This window comes from Cherax quadricarinatus, chromosome 42 (genome assembly GCF_038502225.1).
Source record: "Cherax quadricarinatus isolate ZL_2023a chromosome 42, ASM3850222v1, whole genome shotgun sequence".
In the NCBI taxonomy this organism is placed as follows: Eukaryota; Metazoa; Arthropoda; class Malacostraca; order Decapoda; family Parastacidae; genus Cherax; species Cherax quadricarinatus.
The window spans coordinates 32,339,249-32,354,770 of record NC_091333.1 but is presented as its reverse complement, the minus strand read 5'-3'; the positions used below and the strand labels follow the sequence as shown (position 1 = coordinate 32,354,770).

Below are 15,522 nucleotides of genomic sequence, written 5' to 3'. Positions count from 1 at the left end.
TTCATGTTTTAACAACAAAAGTCTTAAGGATTAATTTTCCTAACAATAAAAGCCATTCCAAAAATTTGGTCCATAATCATCATTAATAATAATCATCATAAATAATAATCATTAGTATTTCCAACTGCGTGACAATTTTGCATCCGGAAAAGTTTTCAAAGTCAGCATGATAAAACAGGAAAGTCAGCGTGATACAACAGGAAAGTCAGCATGATAAAACAGGAAAGTCAGCATGATAAAACAGGAAAGTCAGCATGATAAAACAGGAAAGTCAGTGTGATAAAACAGGAAAGTCAGCAGGATAAAACAGGAAAGTCAGCGAGATACAACAGGAAAGTCAGCCTGATAAAACAGGAAAGTCAGCGTGATAAAACAGGAAAGTCAGCATGATAAAACAGGAAAGTCAGCATGATAAAACAGGAAAGTCAGCGTGATAAAACAAGAAAGTCAGCGTGATAAAACAGGAAAGTCAGCGTGATAAAACAGGAAAGTCAGCAGGATAAAACAGGAAAGTCAGCATGATACAACAGGAAAGTCAGCCTGATAAAACAGGAAAGTCAGCATGATAAAACAGGAAAGTCAGCATGATAAAACAGGAAAGTCAGCATGATAAAACAGGAAAGTCAGCGTGATAAAACAAAAAAGTCAGCGTGATAAAACAGGAAAGTCATCATGATAAAACAGGAAAGTCAGCATTATAAAACAGGAAAGTCACCATGATAAAACAGGAAAGTCACCATGATAAAACAGGAAAGTCATCATGATAAAACAGGAAAGTCACCATGATAAAACAGGAAAGTCATCATGATAAAACAGGAAAGTCAGCATTATAAAACAGGAAAGTCACCATGATAAAACAGGAAAGTCAGCATGATAAAACAGGAAAGTCAGCGTGATAAAACAGGAAAGTCAGATCATATTAAATACAGCCTCTCCTCACTTAACGACGGAGTCACATTCCCAAGACGACGTCGGTAAACGAGTTTGTCGCTAAGCGAGGAGCATACTGTAATGGTAGTGGGTTTTTGTAAACTCTCTTTGATAATGTTTTAATGTCACCTTTGCACCACTTATAACATTTCTGGTGTATTTTTCAATGTTTATACAGTAGTGTACTGTATATTGTAATAAACAGAATAAAGAAAATCAGTTCTAGTATACATTATTTAGGCATGCATACTGGTCAGAGAGCCCGTCGTAAGTCCGAGGCGTCGGCAAACGAGTACGTCGCTAAATGAGGAGATGCTGTATTTACATCTAAACGTGATAAGTTTTAATATAAACTAAGAAGTTTCAATACAACTTGATGGGCCCCTCATATTTTGTGCCTTCGTGGAATTTTGTTATATATCATGAATGGCCTTGACGTTAAGTACCTTGATATTATGTATTTTCATTCCCCTGATTTTACCTTCAAGGGCCTTCTTGTTATGTATCATGACGGTCCCTGATTTTATAGAACTTGAAGAACCGATACTATGCATCCTAATATTCTATAATATGTATATACTGTGAATGCTATTATGATTATACAATTGTAACATGGTTTGTATGGATGCATGTCAGGTGACGGAAGCAGAACATGTACAGAGGTCAGAGTACTGGCGGGAGCACGCCTGGAACATAGCAGCCTTTCCCTATGATCTGCCTGGGGAAGGTGGTAAGGTAGAGCTGCGCCGCTCTCTTGATTACATTGCCACCACACTCAGACACACAGGTCGTCAGATCAAGTTTCTCAAGAGTGATTTGGAGGGTCGTGAGTGGATCCTCCTCCAGCAAGTCATCACTAGTTTACACACGCTAGATGTGAGGCAGGTCAGTGCTATGTAACTTCGTGAACAAGAACCCCTTTGTCAGTCCTTTGATTAAATTGTTGTTAAACCATATCACAGGTGGGGTTAGAATCCGCGATCAGAGAGTCATAAAACTAGAGACAGACGCTATAACCACTGGGCCAGCTGGCTGCAATAAGATTCATCCAACTAACGTGCCGGTCTGGAGTTATGACTCTCTGATCACGGGTTCTAACCCCGCCCGTGGTATGGTATGTTTGCATTATGTCATTACAATTTCGTGAGTTAAACTGTTGTTCCAACCGGCACAAATCAAACCAGGTTTCACATAGAACTTTTGTTTCAGCCTACTACAGTACTAATTAACACTTCTTAATTACTTTTATGTGAGTAAAGTAATATTGTAAGACAGTTAATCATTAAACAATACTGAATACAAGAAGCATGACTTTTTGATCAGCTTGAGTTCCTGTTGCCAGATTGGTGTTAGACTCCACATCTCCAGCGATGTCAACAAGAAGACCGGTGAAGCTAGACACCAGTACTTTGCAAAGCTCTTTCAGGTAAGTTCCACAAACCTCGTTGACGCTTTATAATCACTTAAAGATCTCGCCTAAAGAAACATGTTTCCTGAATACATGGCTTAATTCTTGTAATTCCAACCATTTTCACCAGAGCTTTCTTCGCTGGGTATTAGGCTGTGAAAGTTTTATTGCTAATGTAACAATTATCTTAAAGAACTCCTGAAGGAAGGTTCCTTGACGCTGGTGAGGGGCTCTTGATCTAGGGAATTGAATCTGTGCTCCGGTTCCCTGAATTAAGCCTGAATACCTTTCATACCTTCCCCCACCAGCGCCGTATAATCCCAACGGGTTTATCGCTCCCCCGTGATTCTAATATAAATATTTTTAAAGATAAAAGGAGCTAATTTTTTTCCTGGCTAAACGTTGAGAAAATTGAAGGTTGTAAAAACTAAAGAAAAAATTAATATTTCATTATCTGGCAAAATCTTCATCTTTTTCTAAGCAATTTACACATCAGTCTTTAGAAAAAGGTACTAACACTTGAATTATGGCCATGTGAATGGGAATGGGAATAATTTCGCCTGTTTCCGAATTGTTATGCATATATATATATATATATATATATATATATATATATATATATATATATATATATATATATATATATATATATATATATATATATATATATATATATATATATATATATATATATATATATATATATATATATATATATATATATATATATATATATATATATAATATATATATATTATATATATATATATTATATATATATTTATATATATATATATATTATATATATATATGTATATATATGCAAAACAACCACTCTGAACGAATAGAGAAATTCCAAGCGCTTTCGTGACTACTCACATTATCAAGAAACTATGAAAGTAAAGCATCCAAGGGAGCTATATAAGGGGATTGGCCGGCACCTCACTATCAGATCCCACAACGGTTAAACACCTGACGTGCGCCGACCCAACTTGGATAGGTCCTTGGCACAACTCACCCCACAAACTATTCTACCCAAGAAATAAGAAATTTTAAAGATTATTTGTCCAGTGTATTATTAAATTCTTCCCAAATTCTATTAATTATAAATGGATCTAATTTATATAAACCAAAGGAAATATTCATATTATTGTCAAAACTGCTTTTTATGAAACAAGATTCAATTATATTCCTGTCGACCATGGACTTGCTTGATACTACTTTCTCAACTTTTTGAAAATCAATTGGATGGTTAAAATCTCTTACATGAATAAATAGAGCATTGGAATCTTGTCCAGTTCTAATGCTATATTTATGTTGTTTTAATCTTAGTTCGAGATGTTTACCAGTTTGACCGTAATCTTTATCGCGATAAAGTTTATATATATATCTATATATATATATATATATATATATATATATATATATATATATATATATATATTTATATATATATATATATATATATTTTTTTTTTTTTTATCACACTCTCCGTTTCCCACCACGGCAGGGTGGCCCGAAAAAGAAAAACTTTCACCATCATTCACTCCGTCACTGTCTTGCTAGGAGGGTGCTTTACACTACAGTTTTTAAACTGCAACATTAACACCCCTCCTTCAGAGTTATCAAGGAACAGTAAAGTTTATAGAATGGGCTAAGCTATTTAATTTGCCAAGAAAATGGTGTATATCTATATTCTTGGTCATAGGACATAAAATATCATCAACATATCTGAACAATTTAGCTCTATTAGGGAAGAATGTGTTAAATATATATAGCTTAGCCCATTCTATAAACTTTACTGTTGAGTTTCAAGAATATAACTCATTGCCCTTTCTAGATGTTTTAATTATTAAGAGTAATAATGATGTGGAAAATACTGTATGTATTTTCCGGAAATACAGTATTTTATATGTAAATTGATGGCCTATATTGTATTTAATAAAAATTATGTTATAAAAAATGGGAAGCTCGGCGCCTGCGTGGACGAGCAGAGGTCACTCGCCATTGTGTTTTTGAATGAGCCAACAAAACGTTAGTGAAAATAAGAAGAATTTCCGTCTCTCTAGAGGTTATATTGGGCTTACACCTCTCAAATAGGAGCCGAAATTGTTGGATGTGCATTTCTGCATAATTTGAGCATTAAATCGATGTACAGGACAGCTCCAGGAACCTCAGAAGCTATCTAAATTATGTTTGTAATTCTGGCCAGTATTATCATCATAAATTTGGTTAGAGGGAGGTTTTTGAGTATTATACACAGTAATCTCCAGACAAATTGGTGTTATGATTATAAATTCTTTTTCTGTTATATAAATGTGTATATGTAATCATTTATTAATTTTAATATACAGTCCACAAAAATTATAATAATTTTACCAGAATTCTTGGTGTGTATATACATTTCATTTGCAATTAACATAGGTCTAGAGCAACTTGTGGAGAGATAGATGGTAGGTATCGAAGGGGGACGTTTTTGCGACCTAGGTGCCCTAAAAATTCCTGCTTGTCTCTATAACTTTGATAAATAATAATTATCTTTGTTATGTATATAATGAGACTCATCCAGGTAAATGTAATTTTCCACAAATGAATTAAAATTAAAATTTACAGAAAACCTACAAATAACTGTTCCCATTTACACTATTATTCTTCTCATCAAGATAAAGTTAAACTGTCTGTTTTCTCATCAATGTTTTTGACAGCTTTATGTATTTGCAGTGCAGAGTTTTTATTTGTTTATTTATTTATTTATTAATTTGAACATGATACAGAGATGTACAAAAGAATACAGTTAAATGCAGTATACCAAAGCCACTTGAATGCATAGCATTATGGGCAGGCTTAAAATTAACTTAAGATTAACTAAGCAATGAAGTATTCAGTGGTAAAACATTATTGTAAACAGATAACAATTAAGCACAAATGAGTATTTCAAAAACAGGTCGTATGCTTGCTTGCATTGCTGTACAATCAGTATTTATTTATTTATTTAATTTGAACATGATACAGAGAAGTACAGGGAATACAATTTTCAAAGTGCAGCTTGCCAAAGCCCCTTGTATGCAGAACATTATGGGCAGGCTTAAAATTAACTTAAGATTAACTAAGCAATGATATATTCAGTGGTACAAAAATTATTGTAAAACAGATAACAATTTAGTACAAATGAGTATTACAAAGACAGATCATATGGTCATATACTGTGTTGCTGTGTAATCAGTAGAATGGAGTATTATGTTAGGTAATGAAGTTAAATAGTAACAAAGTTTGATTGGGTCACAGGTTGACATTTATGAGATACAATAATGAGACATATATGAGATACAATTTATGAGATACAGTTATTCAGTATATATTTAGTTGTGGGTGAGTAAGTGATTTTTGAGAAGAGACTTGAATTTATAAAGTGTTTCTTTTATATTCACAGATAATGAATTCCAGATTTTAGGGCCTTTTATGTGCATTGAGTTTTTGCATAGCGTGAGATGGACACGAGGAACATTAAAGAGTGATCTGTGTCTTGTGTTATGGTCATGTGTTCTATTTAGGTTGGTAAGGAGATGTTTGAGGGGAAGGTTTCTGTCAGAGTTAAGTGTTCTATGTATGTAGTAGGTACAGTAATAAGTATGGATGTTTTGTATGGTGAGTAGGTTTAGAGTTTTGAATATTGGTGGAGTGTGCTGTCTGAAGTGGGAATTTGTTATCATTCTGACTGCAGCCTTTTGTTGGGTGATTAGTGGTCTGAGATGGTTTATTGTTGCTGAGCCCTATGCACAAATTCCATAGGTGGGATAGGGGTAAATAAGTGAGTGATATAGGGCCAGGAGGGCTGACTGTGGAACATATTACCGTATCTTCGATAGTATGCCTACGGTCTCGGAAATTTTTTTGGTAATTTGTTGTATATGTGTTTGAAATTTGAGTCTATTATCAACGTGGGTTCCTAGGAATTTTCCCTCTGTGAGTTTTGTGATAGGTGATTCATTTATCATTATGTTAAGAGACACATCTGCAGCCCTGTTACCAAACTGAATGTAGTAGGTTTTGTCAATGTTTAGAGTAAGTTTGTTGGTCCTCATCCAGGTTGATATTTTCTGTAATTCAGTATTTACAGTATTGGCTAGCATGACTGGGCTCGGGTGAGAGAAGACGTATGTAGTGTCATCTGCAAATAGTGTGGGTTTGAGTAGTTGCGATGCATTTGGTAGGTCGTTTATGTATATGAGAAAGAGAAGAGGGCAAAGGACACTTCCCTGTGAGACACCAACTGTAATTGACTGTGCGGAAGAGTTTGCCCCATTTGTGTACACATATTGGCTTCTGTTGCTGAGGTATGACTAGGTAGTTGAGGGGGTGCCCTCTTATACCATAGTGCAACTGTATCGAAAGCTTTACGTAAGTCAATGAAGAACCCCAGTGGGACTTCTTGTTTCTCTATTGCTGTATAAATATGTTTTAGCATGTGGATAATAGCATCATTAGTATTTTTATTAGGCCTGAACCCAAATTGACAGGGGTTGAGTATGTTGTGGGAGATGAGGTAGGAATAGATACGCTTATGGATTAATTTTTCAAAGATTTTAGAGAGAGCGTGTAAGTTAGATATTGGCCTATAGTTATTCAAGTCTGTGTGGTCTCCTCCTTTATGGATCGGGGTGACCCTTGCTATTTTGAGAACTGTAGGAAAGGTAGAGGATTCAATGGATTTGTTAAAGAGTGTTGCAATGATTGGTGATAGCACCTGTGACACTTTTTTGTATATAATGGGTGGTAAGGTATTTAAATCTCATGTCTTGTTTTTTAGTTTGTTGATAATAAGGGAGACTTCAGCTGGGTTAGTCGGAGCTAGGAACAGTGTGTTCGGGTAGTTGCCAGTGAGGTAGTCATTGGGTGGGGTATCTGAGCTTGGGACTTTATTGGCAAGGTTTTTTCCTATAGTGGAGAAGAAATCATTGAGTCTGTTTGTTGTTTCAGTAGGTAGGAATTGGGGTTCATCTGGTTTTGTTAATTCAATTTCGCTATTTCGTGTTATCTTTTTTGTTCCTAGTATTTCTGAAAGGGTTTTCCAGGTCTTTTTTATGTCACCTCGTAAGTTGGATAATCTGTTCTCATAATACAATTTTTTAGCCCTTTTTATTAGGCTGGTTAGGATTGACGAGTAACGTTTTGTTTGGTCTCTGGTTATGAGACCCATTCTGTACTGTTTTTCGTATAGGTGCTTTGTATTTATGGATTTGAGGATGCTGAATGTTAGCCAGGGACTGTTCAGTCTCTTAGCTGTCATCTGTTTAGTTTTTTTAGGGCAATGCTTGTTATAGAGGTATTGGGTCTTTTTTTTAGAAAATTATTAATACATTCGTCAATATCTATGTAGATTTTTAGCTCAGTGTACCAATCAATGTTTGTCACTACTGCTGTGAAGTTATTGAAATAGCTAATGATGTGAAATACCCAAGAAACGTAATTGATAAATCTTTTAAAATTGCTAGAAATACTTTTTACAATGCAAATAAGGGACAACCAGCCTTATTCAACTAAAATTATGTTCGTTGTCCTTTACCATCAAAACTTGGTTGATATGCCTTCTCTTCTTAAGACTTTTAATATCAAAGTTGTATTTAAAAATCTTGATAGAGTAAAAAAAACTTTTGATAAAGAATTCCCCCCAAAATACTGACGAATGTGTGTATAAGATTCCTTGTAAAATTTGCGATAAAGTTTATTATGGTCAAACTTAGTCTCGAACTAAGATTAAAACATCATAAATATAGCATTAGAACTGGACAAGATTCCAATGCTCTATTTATTCATGTGAGAGATTTTAACCACCCAATTGATTTTCAAAAAGTTGATAAAGTTGTATCAAGCTAGTCCATGGTCGACAGGAATGTAATTGAATCATGTTTCATAAAAAAGCTGTTTTGACAATAATATGAATATTTCCTTTGGTTTATATAAATTAGATCCATTTACAGTTAACAGAATTTGGGAAAAATTTAATAATACATTGGACAAATAATAAATCTTAATTCTTGGGTAGAATAGTTCGTGGGTTGTGTGAAGGACCTGTCTAGTTGGGCCAGCGGGCCTGCTACAGTGTTCTCTTTCTTATGAGTCGCGCATCAGGAGATGCTTTGTTGTGGGATGTGATGGTGAGATGTGGTCTAGACCATTTATATGCCTTCCTTTGATGCATTACCTCTATTGCTCCTTGATAATGTGAGAAGTCACGAATGCGCTTGGAATTTCGTTATTCTTTCACAGTGGTTGTTTTGTATATTCTGAAAGCACCTGTTTACTGTGATCTTATTGCAGATATATATATATATATATATATATATATATATATATATATATATATATATATATATATATATATATATATATATATATATATATATATATATATATATATATATATATATATATATTAGTTATCTATCCATAATTTAGTTTACAAATTAATATATACTTTCATTTGTGTAGGTGTTCCAGGGTCTTCAGTGCGCGGGTTATAAGTATGTGATGGGTAGAGCAGTAAGGTACTACAAAGGAGTGGTGAGGATACCTGAGCTAGGTAACACCACCTACTTCCCAGCTTATGAGATCAACTGGGCCAAGGTGGTCTAGAAGCTATCAATATTCCCATGAGAAAAGCTATCTTACAGCCTCTGCTTCACCCGCTATGATGTCAGTACTTCCCGTGTTGTAAGCATCTTCCATCAATATGCCAAAACCCGTCACAAAGAATCTGCCTCGACCATCACCAACCTTCAAGCATCTGCCTTCGTTACCAGCATGATAGCTTTATTCTTAGGGTATTTTATATAGATTCATCCACTAACAATACAATCTCGGTATACATTCCTTACCACCAATACCAATCACAGGATATTAGCCATCACCAACACCCTCACCATCACTCTCACTATATCTGCCACTGGCACTCCTATAAGAGTCACTATTATTCTCGCTAAGACTATCACCATAATCACTTTCTCCGCCTCATTAAGCTCAATCTCAGTACATTTAGCATAATCACTATAACCACCACCATACCAACTCCAATCTGAGTACTGTTGTCACAATCACCATTGCCATCACCAGGCATAATGTCTCATAATCATCACTGTTACCAACACAGCAGTGCAAATCATAATACACTAACCAAAATTATTACTTTCAAAATAGTTACTACCAACATCAGTCACAATAGGTCTGTCATAATTACAATCTCAACTACCCCCAAACCAGTCACAATAACAACGAGATGCATTTCAGTCAATGAGTGATTCCAGAAAGTCTGCGCCGCATTGCATAATCACAGTCCCCTGAGCTTCCCCGCACAGCATAACCACAGACCCCTGAGCTTCCCGATGTAGCATAAGCACATTCCTGTGAGCCTCCTCGCGTGGCATAACAACAGTCCCCTGGCCTTCCCCACGTAGCATAAGCAGTCTCCTGAGCTTCCCCATGAAGCATAAGCACAGTCCCCTGAGCTTCCTTGGGTAGCATAACAACAGTCAACTGAGCTTCCCCACATAGCATAACAACAGTCCCCTGAGCTTCCCCAAGTAGCATAACAACAGTCCCCTGAGCTTCCCTACGTAGAATAACCACTGTCCCCTGAGCTTCCCCACGTAACATTACCACAGTCCCCTGAGCTTCCCCACGTAGCATAACCACAGTCCCCTGAGCTTCCCTGCGCAACATAATCACAGTCCCCTGAGCTTCCCAGCGTTGCATAAGCACAGTCTCTTGAGCTTTCCCGCGTACCATAACCACAGTCCCATGAGCATCACTAAATTGCATAACCACAGTCCCCTGAGCATCACTAAATTGCATAACCACAGTCCCCTGAGCTTCCGCGCATAGCATAACCACAGTCCCTTGAGCTTCCCCACGTAGCATAACCACAATCCTCTGAGATTCCTCTCGTAGCATAACTACAGTCCCACGAGCTTCCCCGTGTAGCATAACCACAGTCCCTTTAGTTTCTCCACGTAACCATGACCACAGTCCCCTGAGCTTCCCCACGTAGAAAAACCACAGTCCCCTGAGCTTCCCCACGTAGCATAATAACAATCCTCTGAGCTTCCCCGAGCAGCATAAAAATACTCACCTGAGCTTTTCCCCCTTGCACAACCAGAGTCCTTCAACTTCCCCACGTAGCATAACCACAGTACCCTGAGCTTCCCTGCGAAGCATTGACAGTCCCCTGAGCTTCCCGGTGTAGCATAATCACAGTTCTATGAGGTTCGTCTCGTAGCATAACCAGAGTCACCTGAGCTTCTCCACGAAGCATAACCACAGTCACCTGACCTTCCTCTTGTACCATAATCACAGTCCCTTGAGCTTCCTCGCGTAGCATAACCACAGTCCCCTGAGCTTCTCAACGAAGCATAACCACAATCACCTGACCCTCCCCTTGTACCATAATCACAGTCCCTTGAGCTTCCTCGCGTAGCATAACCACAGTCCCCGGAGCTTCTCAACAAACCATAACCACAGTTAACCGACCTTCCCCTTGTACCATAATCACAGTCCCTTGAGCTTCCTCGTGTAGCATAACCACATTCAACTGAGCTTCCCGCGTAGCATAAACACAGTCCCTTGAGCTTTCCCGCGTTGCATAACCACAGTCCGATGACCTTCCCTGCGTTGCATAATCACAGTCCCCTGAGCTTCCCCGCGTAGCATAATCACAGTCCTCTGAGCTTCCCCGCATAGTATAAGCAGTCCCCTGAGTTTCCCTGTGTTGCATAACCACAGTCCCCTGAGCTTCGCCATTTAGCATAACCACAGTCCCCTTAGCTTCCCTGCGTTGCATAACCACAGTCCCCTGAGCTTTGCCATGTAGCATAACCACAGTCCCCTGAGCTTCTCAGTGTAGCATAATTACTGAACTTTGAGCTTAACCGCGAAGCGTAACCTCAGTACCTTGAGCTTCCCCACATAGCATAACAACAGTCCCCTGAGCTTCCCAACGTAGGATAACCAGAGTCCCCTGAGCTTCTCCACGTAGCATAACAACAGTCCCTTGAGCTTCCCCGCGTAGCATAACCACAGTCCCCTGAGCTTCCCCGCGTAGCATAACCACAGTCACCTGAGCTTCCCCACATAGCATAACCAGAGTCCACTGAGCTTCCCCGCGTAGCATAACCACAGTCCCCTGAGCTTCCCCACGTAGCATAACCACAGTCACCTGAGCTTCCCCACATAGCATAACCAGAGTCCACTGAGCTTCCCCGCGTAGCATAACCACAGTCCCCTGAGCTTCCCCACGTAGCATAACCAGAGTCCCCTCAGCTTCCCCGGGTAGCATAATCACAGTCCCCTGAGCTTCCCCACGTAGAATAACCACAGTCCCCTGAGCTTTCCAACGTAGCATAACCACAGTCCCTTGAGCTTCCTCGCGTAGCATGACCCCAGTCCCCTTAGCTTCCCTGCGTTCCATAACCACAGTCCCCTCAGCTTCGCCAAGTAGCATAACCACAGTCCCCCTGAGCTTTCCAACGTATCAAAACCACAGTCCCCTGAGATTTTCCACGTAGCATAACCACAGTCCCATGAGCTTCCCTACGTAGCATAGCCACAGCCCCCTGAGCTTCCTCACGTAGCGTAGCCATGGTCCCCTCCGCTCCCATACATAGCATAACAACAGTCCCCTGATCTTCCCTACGTAGCATAACCAGAGTCCACTGGGCTTCTCCACGTAGCATAACCACAGTCCCCTGAGCTTCCCCACATAGCATAAACACAGTCCACTGAGCTTCCCCACGTAGCTTAAAAACAGTCCCCTGAGCTTCACCACGTAGCATAACCACAGTCCCCTGAGCTTCCCTGCATTACATAACCACAGTCCCCTGAGCTTCCCCACGTAGCATAACCACACTCCCCTGAGCTTCCCCACGTAATATAACCACAGTCCCCCTAGCTTCCCCACGTAGCATAACCACAGTCCGCTGAGCTTCCCCACGTAGCATAACCACAGTCCCCTGAGCTTCCCCACGTAGCATAACCACAGTCCCCTGAGCTTCCCCACGTAGCATAACCACAGTCCTCTGAGCTTCCCCACGTAGCATAACCACAGTCCCCTGAGCTTCCCCACATAGCATAAACACAGTCCCCTGAGCTTCCCCACGTAGCTTAACCACAGTCCCTTAGCTTCCCTGCGTTGCATAACCACAGTCCCCTGAGCTTCCCTAGATAGCATAACCAGGTCCCCTGAGCTTCCCCACATAGCATAACCACAGTCCCCTGAACTTTCCCGCGTAGCATAACCACAGAACCTTGAGCTTCCCGCGTAGCATAACCACAGTCCCCTGAGCTTCCCTGCGTAGCATAACCACAGTCCCCTGAGCTTTCCCGCGTAGCATAACCACAGTCCCATGAGCTTCTCCACGTAGCATAACCACAGTCCCATGAGCTTCTCCACGTAGCATAACCACAGTCACCTGAGCTTCCCTGCGTAGCATAACCACAGTCCCCCTGAGCTTTCCAACGTAGCAAAACCACAGTCCCCTGAGCTTTTCCATGTAGCTTAACCACAGTCCCATGAGCTTCCCTATGTAGCATAGCCACAGTCCCCTGAGCTTCCCCACGTAGCATAGCCATGGTCCACTGCGCTTCCATACGTAGCATAACCACAGTCCCCTGAGCTTTTCCACGTAGCATAACCACACTCCCCTGAGCTTCCCCACGTAATATAACCACAGTCCCCCTAGCTTCCCCACGTAGCATAACCACAGTCCGCTGAGCTTCCCCACGTAGCATAACCACAGTCCCCTGAGCTTCCCCACGTAGCATAACCACAGTCCCCTGAGCTACCAAACGTAGCATAACCACAGTCCCCTGAGCTTCCCCACATAGCATAAACACAGTCCCCTGAGCTTCCCCACGTAGCTTAACCACAGTCCCCTGAGCTTCCCTGCATTACATAACCACAGTCCCATGAGCTTCCCCACGTAGCATAACCACAGTCCCATGAGCTTCCCTACGTAGCATAGCCACAGCCCCCTGAGCTTCCCCACGTAGCATAGCCATGGTCCCCTGCGCTTCCATACGTAGCATAACCACAGTCCCTTGAGCTTCCTCGCGTAGCATGACCCCAGTCCCCTTAGCTTCCCTGCATTACATAACCACAGTCCCCTGAGCTTCGCCAAGTAGCATAACCACAGTCCTCTGAGCTTCCCCGTGTGGTATAACCACAGTCTCCTGACCTTCCCAGTGTAGCATAACCACTGAACTTTGAGCTTCCCCACGTAGGATAACAACAGTCCCTTGAGCTTCCCCGCATAGCATAACAACAGTCCCCTTAGCTTCCCAATGTAGGATAACCAGAGTCTCCTGAGCTTCTCCTTGAGTTTTGGTTCCCAGCAAAGAATAACCTACAGTCCCCTTGAGCTTTCCCTACATAGCATAACCAATAGTCCCCTGAGGTTCCCAGGTAGTAACTGCCAGTCCCTTGGAGCTTCCCCTCATGGGAGCATAAAACCCTCATGTCCCCTTCTGGAGCTTTTAACCCAAAAATCAATGCAGTATAAACCTACAGAACCCTGAGCTCCCCTGGGCAAGTGCAGCATAACCACAGTCCCGCTTGATTTCCCCTTGTGAGTGCTGCCATAAATCCACAGTCCCTCTGAGCTTTCCCTCGGTAGCATAAATCCACAGTCCCATGGAGCTTCTCCACGGTAGTACATCCACAGTCCCCTGAGAGAGCCTTCCTCCAACGTAGCATAATAACAACAGTCCCCTGCTTGAGCTTTTCTCCTAATGTAACATAAATTACAGTCACCTGAGTTTCTTGCCCAAGGTAGTATAAAATCCTACAGTCCCTCTGAGCTTTCCAACGGAGCAAAACCTAGAGTCCCCTCCTTGAGTTTTTCTCCATGCAGTGATAACCTCATTGTTCCATGAGCTTCCCTCATGTCAGCATGCCAGCCCCTAGAGCTTCCTCTCAATGCAGATGGAGCATAGCCATGGTGGTGCCGCTTACATACGTAGCATAACCACAGTCCTGATCCCTTCCCTTGCATTCGTTCCTAAACTAGTCCTGTGGATTTCATGTAGCATATAAAGTACTCCCCTGAGCTAACCCTATGCCTGAATCCAACTAATGGTCCCTTGAGCTTCCCTCATATAGTATATAGCATAGTCCCTAATGAGCTTTCCATTTAGGGACTTAGTTCAGGTCCCCTCTTGAGTCTCATATAGCATAAAATCTTAAGCAGTCCTCTGAGCTTACTCCCAATATAGTATAACCGGTACAGTCCCCTGAGTTTCTTCACTCAGATAGCATAACACAGTCCAACCACAGTCCCCTGAGCTTCCCCACATAGCGTAAGCTTCCCCACAGAGCTTTCCCACATAGCATAACCACAGTCCCCTGAGCTTTTCTGCGTATCATAACCACAGTCCCATGAGCTTCCCTACGTAGCATAGCCAGAGCCCCCTGAGCTTCCCCACGAAGCATAACCATGGTCCCCTGCGCTTCCATACGTAGATTAAACCTGGTCCCCTGGGCTTCCCCACGCAGCATAACCACAGTACCCTGAGCTTCCCACGTAGCATAAGTACAGTCCCCTGAGCTTCCCCACGTAGCATAACCACAGTCCCCTGAGCTAACCCACGTAGCATAACCACAGTCCCCTAGATAAACACAGTCTGAGCATCCCCACGTAGCTTAACCACAGTCAGCTTCCCCACGTAATAACCACAATCCCATGAGCTTCCCCACATAGCATAAACACAGTCCCCTGAGCATCCCCACGTAGCTTAACCACAGTCCCCTGAGCTTCCTCGCGTTGCATGACCCCAGTCCCCTTAGCTTCCCTCCGTTGCATAACCACAGTCCCCTGAGGTTCGCCAAGTAGCATAACCACAGTCCCCTGAGCTTCCCCGCATAGCATAACCACAGCCCCCTGAGCTTCCCCACGTAGTTTAACCAGAGTCCTTCGAGCTTCCTCACGTAGCACAACCACAGTCCCCTTAGCTTCCCCGTGTGGTATAACCACACTCTCTTGACCTTCCCAGTGTAGCATAACCACTGAACTTTGAGCTTCCCCACGTAGCAAAACCACAGTCCCTTGAGCTTCCCCGCATAGCATAACCACAGTCCCCTTAGCTTCCCAACGTAGGATAACCAGAGTCTCCTGAGCTTCTCCACGCAGCATAACGAC

The 15,522-nt window shown here is 41.4% G+C and overlaps 1 protein-coding gene across 1 annotated transcript in view; it reads left to right on the top strand.

The window, feature by feature from the left end:
- Positions 1-10,660, top strand: part of LOC128695545 (uncharacterized) — a 100,055-nt gene extending 89,395 nt beyond the window's left edge. The window contains exons 5-7 of the mRNA XM_070093172.1: positions 1,567-1,815; positions 2,273-2,356; positions 8,828-10,660. Of these exons, the coding sequence (XP_069949273.1) occupies positions 1,567-1,815; positions 2,273-2,356; positions 8,828-8,971 (477 nt within the window). The 3' untranslated portion in view covers positions 8,972-10,660. The remainder of the gene's footprint in view (positions 1-1,566; positions 1,816-2,272; positions 2,357-8,827) is intronic.
- The last annotated feature ends 4,862 nt before the right edge of the window (positions 10,661-15,522 follow it).